Source organism: Daktulosphaira vitifoliae, unplaced genomic scaffold (assembly GCF_025091365.1).
Source record: "Daktulosphaira vitifoliae isolate Bord-2020 unplaced genomic scaffold, ASM2509136v1 Scaffold_3, whole genome shotgun sequence".
In the NCBI taxonomy this organism is placed as follows: Eukaryota; Metazoa; Arthropoda; class Insecta; order Hemiptera; family Phylloxeridae; genus Daktulosphaira; species Daktulosphaira vitifoliae.
The window spans coordinates 37,868,613-37,878,280 of NW_026099574.1; the positions used below are offsets into that span (position 1 = coordinate 37,868,613).

A 9,668-nucleotide genomic window follows, 5' to 3' on the forward strand; every position below is an offset into this window, starting at 1 on the left:
TTAATAATGAAGATAAATATTTAGCATGATGCCAAATGAAATTCAAATAGCTTTTATAACATGGATAACGGTGATCCTATTTTTACTAGAAAATAATTTAAAGATAGAGCACCTGTAGTCGTTATTGATTGCTCTAAACAGAATGAAAAAATTAAATGATGATGTTCGAATTGAATTCGAAACCAAAATTCCTATACCAAACGATACATCAGTATGTTGCCTTATACTGCATGATAAGATTTTCGAGTACAACGATATGACTAGAGAAGTAAACAAGGTGGTTTAATCTTAAAAATAAATTGTAATATAATATTTATTATTATTTTATTTAAAACAACTACCATTATACATAAATAAGTTATAAATATTAACATAACGATGTGGAAATATGTTGACCTAAGAATATGGTAGTCGATGATAAAATTCATAGAAATGCAGACTCGTTATAATACAGTAATACCTTTGATGTTGGAAATATGATTACCTAAGCGTCTGGTAGACGATGATAGCAATTGTTCTCATAAAAATGATTATCATTATTTAAATTTAGAGCCTCATTTTAGAACCGCATTTGGCTTCACCTTTTTCCTACCCAAACGATCGGTGGGTGGGCGATTGAGGCGGCGGCGTTTGTTTAGCAATATATTCAATATAGCAATGTACTTATGGGTCAGTGAAGAAAGCTTTTGTGTTTGGGGGTACGGCACATGAAACACGTGGACTTAACGCGTACTATAGGCACGTTCAAGGATTAACGCGTACCTACCATGGAAAATTAATTTTTAATTGTTCCGCATAATAATCGATTTATTACATATAATTTATAGACGTGCGGCAATTTAGTTTACGCAGGGTTTCATCCGCACCCCTCTCATTGGGTTAGTTTCAAGGAGGAGGACTTATGTTAGTTAGTTAGATTGCATTCTCACACCTACTATTACATTACGTTACTTTACATAGGATTTACCACTCGCCCTACGCCCAGGTCGTGTAGGGGTGTGATTGAGTTGGGTAACAACTATTGTATGTAGAATGTTCTTGACGGTAACAATTACTTAAATGTAATAGCTGTTAAAACGATAGCATTATAGGGTTTGTTAACGAGATAGTTGAGTCGTTCTTGAAATAGTTAAGGGCAAGTGTGGTGGCGGCGGCCGCTACTTGACGTACATTATTTCGATGTAATGTATACATTTAATGTTAAACGCAGTGACGACCGTGGGTGCTGGTGGTGGAGGTGCGACTTTAAATGTAATATCAATAGTNGGGTGCTGGTGGTGGAGGTGCGACTTTAAATGTAATATCAATAGTTATAGGTATAAAAAATTGTCAAATTAAATATAATAAAATAAAACACAATACACATATTATTATTTTAAAGGTCGCAGTAGAAAATAGAAATGAAAATAATAATAATATTAGCGATTATACTATTATAGCAATAGATAACGACGAGTGTTCACGTATTTAATTCTAAAATTATATTACTAATTATAGTAATATAATAATGTAAAAGAGATGTTTGAGTCGTTCTAGGAATAGTCAAGGATAAGTGTGACGACTACTTAAAGATCACAATTCAATGTGATGCCCACACCTCAATGCTTTACTGGTCGTTTTGTGAGAGGTGAGGTGAGGGAGCACTGAATTCCCATTCTTATCCTACTACTATGTATTAACTTTTATTTATTATAAGAGAACAAAAACAAAAAATTGATATTTTAATTAACACATTTAAATTTAAATTGAAGCAATAATTAATGACAACAAATTTTTCACAAGTTTAATTATTTTTAACTTGATAATCTTCACATTATTAATCATCATATGGTAAATTGGCTACAATTGTAACGAAAAAGAATTCTGTAAAAAAAAAAAATAGACGCACGATTTTAAAATACTTTTAGTAAATATAACAGTGATCCCACGCTCACATGAACGTGATAATTTTATGTAAACTACTTTAGCTTGAAGCGTGAAGTTATAGGTTTGTTCATTGCCAAGTTGATTTCTCATAAAAATTGTCTGGTCTATCCATTTGAGATTTAAATAAAAAAAACCCAGCACAGGGGGGTCGCGGCACAGTGGTGACGTGGCATAGATGGGTCAAGTATAATGATATTTGACAGTGATTAAAATCACTATAAAAAAAAAACGCTTCAATGCAAATCATTAGATAGTGTTTAATTTAAAAAAATGGGTGGATTATTCCAAAAGCTACATGATCTGCTAGTTCATTATTAATATCCTGATTTAGATAAAGTATGTCGAATGAAAAAGGGATTATTAAAAAATTTAAAGACTTTTTTATTTGGTCATCAATTTGAAATTTAGCAAAAAAATGTTTCTAACGTGCTTTCCAAAATAAAAAAAATTATATTACCTCCTAAATTGAGTTCTAAATACGCCCCTAGTTGTGTTTATTGTATTATTATAATAATAACCGCGATTAATTTGAATCATTCTGAATTAGTTTAGTTTATTAATTCGACTAGATTTATAACATTTCTATTAAAATAGACAACTTATCTCTTACCAGAATCATTTAGGCCTTTTTCTGGGTTTTCTTTTGCATATTTTTCGATATACCAATCACATGTTTCAACAGTATACCAACTAGTAGTTATGGGTAATTCAGTTTTAAAAAATCTAAATAATTCATGGCTGTCTATGTAACCATTTTTAAAATATTCTTTAGTAATATTTTTAATACTCTGTATTAAAGGTTTGCCGCAATCTTCACAATTTCCGAGTTTTTTGGCTTCTTCCATTAATACTTTTTCAAATTCTTCTGGGGAGTCAGCTAAAAATTATTCAGAGTGAAAAATAGTTATTTAGAATAATCATTTTTAGATAACACTTTTAATTTTAATACAAAGTAATAAGTTTTAGTAATTCTCTATTGCCTGTTTAAACTGCCATACTTAAAGTAAATCTGTGAATAAAGTCATAATTGACAATAAACGGTTGAAGCCATTTTAAAAACTCAAACGCCATTTGCTATTAAATAAAAATTATTTATTATATTAAATGAAAACGTCAAACATTTTATTATATTCAAAATATGTGTTCCCATTTGAAAATACAATGTTACACCCTTTACNAAAAAAAAAAAAAAAAAAAATAAAAAAAAAAATAAACACATCATGGTAAAATTAATACCTTCTCAGCTTCGCATCGAAGCTAAAATGTTCTATTATTTTTATTCTTAAAGTACTTGAGTTGGTTATGAAAAAAATCATCCAGTAGGATATACAGGGATTTATATAGGATTTTATTCACAGAGGTAAATGGTCCATAGAATAATATTACTGACAAGCTATTTTAAAGGAAAAGTGATTGATAATTGGAAGTAGCGGTGTACTTGTAACAATTTCAAGTTAGTACACTTATTTTTATATAGTTCTATTGGGAAAAAATTAATTTTTATCCAATAAAAATAAAGCATTAATACAATTTTTTTAGTTTTTCAGTAGTAATGATACTTAGATGTTTTAGTTGTCGTACTTATCATATTTTTTTTTAATACTTGTTAAAACAATACAAACTGTAGTAATCAGTATTCGTCAATTAATTATTGTAGCAAGCTACAATATTAAAACACAACTACATATTATATTGTATACTTAAGGTATCATCAGTAATCTAGTTGAAAATATATAGCAAATTCGTTATTTGCTATATGACAAAATGGATTTTCAAAATAGATCGCATTTAGATATTAAAATATGGTGGTCTCAAGTCATGGTCAGCCTAAGATTAGTTAGGTTATGTTGAGAGCTACAGAAAAAATATTGGTGTACGTCTTTCATTAGAGACTAAATGTAAATACGTGTAGTAATATTTAGTTAACGAATTATATATATTTTTTAAGGAATATTAAATATATATTAAATTAATATACATTTATTATTATAAATGTCACACAAAAGGTATTACAATACTTTAAAGAAGCTTACGTAATAACGATCCTACATATTTCAAAAAGTAGTGATTAATGTAGTGAACTATTTTTTTAAAATGTAGCGATAGCAATATATTCAATAAATCGAAAGTAGCCAATTTCAAACACTAGAAGTTTATCATATTAAATAAATGAACAAAACAATTATCTAATACAGAATTTTGTATCTTATGAACATATTAATATTTATAAAACAAAAATTAAAAAATAAACTACTGCTATGGCACGTTTTTAATAACTATTAATAAAATATATTTACTTATTATTTGTTCGTCTGGTCGACAGCCTAATTCATCATGTCTATCACCTAATAAATTTTTAAATCCTTTTATAATTTTTGAAAAGTATCATATTATTAATCAAAGAGTTTGATTAGAAAAAATTTTAGTACACACATTTTTTAAATGTTATCAAGTTATATATGAGGAGTCATTATGGTTAATATAAAATATATATCGTTTTGGTATTAATTTAAATAGAAATAGTTTAATATAATTTTAGTGGAACGATAAAGAGCCAAACGAAAACAAAAATGCTTCGTAATTTACAAAGAACCAAATTTCGTACACAAAGTGACCAATTTTAAGTAAGGAACATAGTTTCTTAGAAAATATCGAACATTTTAAATTTTTATAGAGATAAATTATTTAATAAAAAAATTGTTGAATAGGTAGTGTAATGTTGCAAAATTTACACTAGTTTTTTTTTAAGAAATCTTATCAATTAGTGGTGTGTGCATTAAGTGCAAAGTATTTCTTGATAGTTGTGTATGTGATAATCTCCACCAGTGAACCTATCCGATATCTGTCATCCTATTGTTATCAGCTGACCATACACTGTGTACCTGTACCGATATTGTTGTATTTCCCCTAGACACTTGGTAAATAGTAGGCCCTGTGGTATGGCCTAAACCTTACAGTAGTAAAATAATATTTTTATTTATTTCTTCAGCGATAAAAAAATTGACTCAAAGATTAAAGACTACTTTCTAAATATTTAAAAAAGTAGTGATTAATGAAGTGAACTATTTTTTAAAATTTAATGTTAGCCCATTAAATTGAAAATAGCGAATTTCAACCACTGGAAATTTATCATATTAAAGAATTTAACATAAATATGTTCTAATAGAAAATCTAATATTCCATAAATATATTGCGGAAAAAACAAAAATTAAAATAAATCTAATGATAGGACACGTTTTTAATAATTAATAATAAAAATATTTACTTATTTTTTCCTTGCCCGGTGGACACCATTGATTATCATAAACTTTATTATTGGGTAACAAACTTTTTAATCTTTTCATTATACCTAAAAAATATCATAGTAGTATATAGGGTCATTATGTTTATAATGGTAAATATAAATTATACGGTTTCCTCTCTACTTAAACACGTTTTTGTATTAATTTAAATAAAAGGGATTTAATATAATTTCATCTATGCTAATTATTGCTCTTTATTGTTGCATTAATTTTTTTTTGTTATATCAGTTACTAGTGCAATTAATTTTATACTACTTATTGAATGTTCATGTTGCGGTGTTCGTCGATTTACATAATTGTATACTAATTTGGTAAAGTTTTTCATTGTTTCTTTTTCTCAAGTCGTAGTGAACATCGTTATTTGGTACGTGTTATCATTACTTTTTGTTAATAATTATTAGCCGTTTTATCAATACTAGCTATGGTCTTACCAGCTGTTTCTATTGGAGACTTAAACGGTTGAAACGTTGTTGACTTGTTAAATTTTTAACATGCCTATCACTCGTACTGCTGCTAACAACAAGCTATCTTCCCCTAAAAGCCCGACTTCCAATGACGATATATTGACTGAAATTAAGGCTCTTAAGGTGAAAATTTCCACTACCTATAAGGCACTATCTGACTCTTAGAACTTGAAGTTTAGTGAACTAAAATCGGAATTTCAAAAATTAACTAAAGAAGTATCCGAACTTAAAACCTCGTATGCCACCTTCCATGGTGAAGTTGAAGAACTTAAGAGTAAAGTTGCTAGATTGGAGGGCAGCAAACCCTTTGAGAATCCCCAATCTATTGTATCTCAAGTATTTCAAGAAAATTTTGAAAATGAAAGTTGTCTCACCTATTTAATTTTATATGGTGTTCTGAGTCTTCTTCACCGGATACCTCCACAAGGATTGAACATGACAAACTTACTATATCTTATTCTCTCGGTTCGCTGGAGAATGCTGTTCCTGTGAAATTTAAGTTAATTTGCCTTGGTAGATCCCGTGTGGATTTCATACGTCCAGTAAAAATGATTTATGAATCTAAAAATACTGCGTTCAACCTATTTTCTGCTTATAATTCGGCTAAACGTTGACTTTTGCCAGGATTCAGTCACCTGTCAAATATGTTTATCATCTCGGATTTACTGAGATTTTTATGTTCTAATGACTGTATCTGATCTAAGATTTATTCTTAGTAGTGATCTTTATCCTAGACCCCACATATTTGTTGTAAGGCCTTTAAAACTCTGGGGTATGTGTTGAGATTATGTAGGGATTTTCGGTTAGGTCTATCACACAAAGTGCTTTATTGTGCACTGGTTCGCCTTATTGTTGAGTATGGTGTCGTAATTTGGGATCCGCATGACCTTAATGACTCTCCTAGACTTGAAAGGGTCCAGCTTAAATTTATGAGATATGCTAGTTTTAGATTGAATATCCCTTGTGTGCCCCACAACTATAGATCAGTTGCTTCTCAAATAGGACTGGTTTCGCTGGCTGACCGTAGACGGATCTGCTTTTCCTATTTGCTTTCCTTAATCTGTTTTAGAGTTCCTCAACGTCGTTCCTTTCGCCCCCACTAATAACCTTAAAAATGAGCCTATTACACGTATGATGTCAAATGCCAACGTTGACCCTTCATTTCTTCTTTGCCTATAATTAACTTAATATCTGTTAATTTATTATTTTTCATATTTATACAATTAATGTATAACTTATATGTATAATATGTATATATGTTCAAAGGGTTTATCCTGTATATTTAATAAAAATAAAATAATTTTATTAAACCTATTAAGAAGCTATCCAAAACAAAAATGTTCAATAATTTACATAGAACATAATTCTGTACACAAAGTAATCAATTTTGAGTAAGCAACACATTTTCTCAAAAAATATTGAAAATTTTTAATTTTTGTAAAGAGATTTTATTTGTTTAAAATAACTCTACAATGATATATATTGTAAACAATTTTTATTAATTTCTCTATTGATAAAAAACTAGACTCAAAGAGTTAAGAAAATTGCGTCTATTAATTACATGAGTTATTAAAGATAAGATTTTTTTTTTGGATAACAATATCTCAATCAATAAAAACTAGTTTATATAATAAAATAAAACCATATTTTTTTATTAATAGAGAAGTATCAGTTTATCCAACTTATCTCAAATTGCAAAACTAAACCATGAACCATAAATTGAATAACAAAATGTACAAGAACAAATTTTTTATAATTTCTTTTTTTTTCTATCATATTAGCTGGTGGTGGAAAGAAAGCAGGCTTATTTGGCCCGTTATTCTGAACCCAGAAATCTAAGCTATAAATGGAAATACTGGACAAAATGGACAAAATCTTTATTGTATAATATGGAAAAATGGTTGTGGAGGGCTCATGATCAAATGAGCTTCTGTTTAACTCAATTTACGACAAGACATGGGTGTTTTGGTGAGTATCAACGTAAGATCAACAAAGCACCAGACCAAGGATGATTTTTAAAATGCATTACGAGAAATTAACTATGCTATAATAGGGATTTTTTTTTAGGCTAATTAATGGTCATAGTGACCCCCACCTATAGGAGAGGTTTTCTTAATCATTGATACTCCAGAATGAGTGGTTAGTCCATCGCCAGAGAGTGGGATAGTGACTCTAATTACCGAATTTATCTCTCGCTTGACAAATGAAACCACTGTTCCACTATATATTATAGTTATTATATTAAAAGTAATTACTTTTTCCAAATAAAGATTGTCTACCGATATCACTCAAAACTCCTGAAAATATTATATTAATTAGTGCAATGAATAATTAATAAAGTATAATAAAATAAGTAAATGCATTTAATTTTCATAAACTAAATGATACCACCATCATGTGGTATCCAATGCTATTCGTTGATTTTTATTTATCATTGATAAATTTACAACAAAGAAAATTATTATTCAATTTGTTATTATACACATTATCCCACCATAATATAACATAATGAATGATTTTTGATCAAGCAAATATTTTGCATTATTTTTTTTTTTTAATAATTGTTTAGTTTTAAACTACGTTAAATGTGTATTTTTATTATTTTTCTCCATTAAAAATATTTAAACTGTGTGATTTGTTAAGAATAATACCCCCATTTTTACGTTAAATAATGATTTTTTCATAAAAATGTACACATTAAAATTTGATTTATTTGTATAAACTATAGTAAATATCAAGTTTATTCTATGAAAAAATTATTTCTAAAGGAAGATTTTAGGGGTAACTTTTGAAAGTTAAACGAGAATCTATAATATTTTTTTACTATTATTTGCTATCCTAATAGCCATAGAATCATCTCTCAATATCAATCTAAAAAAAAATCCTTAGTAACTCGATGAATACAGTATCGTCGATTGAAAATATCCACCTCAAAAACTATCCTTCTCGCATAACTCAAAACATAATACTTAAAAACAATACAACTCATGTAGATCCCATTTTATATTGCTATATCAGGTAATGAATGAACTAATATGAATAGACCACAATCACAATAGTATGCATTGCCTACACTATACTGACACATGCTTACTTTAAGTCCAATGAACCCAAATTCTTTATCGAAACATGTCAATATAAACTCTCCATTTACTATATTCTTCTCGAGTAACTAACCATATCAAAAGCAAAAATTAGAAAATGTTTGTATAACAGAACAAGCTTACTCAAAGACACATTAGCCCCTGGACAAGAAACCGAAATTATCAACTTCCTAAAGATAACAGAACTCGAGTCTTGATTTAACTTGATTTAAAAATATTTAACCAAACATAGTATAACTTTTCTTTTCTTTTACTGCGTAGTAACCAAACATAATATAAATATTTAACAGGCTAAAGAACTAGTATTTGAAAACTATATAAAAAAAAAATGTTTTTTTATCATTTATTAAAGACTTCTATTAATTATTGATATATTTGTAACATTAAAATAAATAAAAACATTAAAATCCATGACAAAAACAAAATATTTAAACATTGAGCATAATAGTTATAAGAAAAAATTTAAAAAAAAGTTTTACCTGTAAATTCATTTGATATATAAACAACAAAGAGTAATAGAACAAATTTATTATTGAACATATTTGAAGCCAATAAAAATATTTTTAATGATGTTATAAATATTTTTGAAAAAAAAAATTTGGATTTGTTTAAATTGAAATAATTTAAAGTACTTATAGAAAGCAAAATGAAGCTCATTTTATAGAAAAATAAGCTTAATTTAAACGATCCAAAAGTTTTATTTAGATTATTTATGACGCCACTCTTATATCTGTAATAACTAATTGAATATGCTTTTAGCAAATAGATTCGTAATAAGATATAATAAGTATAATTTAATGCGAATTAGTTTATGAATTTACCATGCAGTAACTATATGACCAACTTGTTGATGAAACTATAACNAATTTAAT

The 9,668-nt window shown here is 27.9% G+C and overlaps 1 protein-coding gene across 2 annotated transcripts; it reads right to left on the reverse strand.

The window, feature by feature from the left end:
* Window positions 1-1,704: 1,704 nt before the first annotated feature.
* On the reverse strand, window positions 1,705-9,431 carry LOC126901557 (uncharacterized). Of its 2 annotated transcripts, XM_050678099.1 has the most exons (6): window positions 9,276-9,431; window positions 7,948-7,989; window positions 5,192-5,275; window positions 4,224-4,271; window positions 2,537-2,803; window positions 1,705-1,863 (listed from the first exon to the last, which is right to left on the reverse strand). In XM_050678099.1, exons 1-6 carry the CDS (start codon window positions 9,334-9,336, stop codon window positions 1,817-1,819), a joined length of 549 nt encoding a protein of 182 aa, XP_050534056.1. In that variant the 5' UTR covers window positions 9,337-9,431; the 3' UTR covers window positions 1,705-1,816. The 2 variants fall into 2 exon arrangements, with proteins under 2 accessions (XP_050534056.1, XP_050534057.1); XM_050678100.1 differs by lacking the exon at window positions 4,224-4,271.
* Window positions 9,432-9,668: the final 237 nt, after the last annotated feature.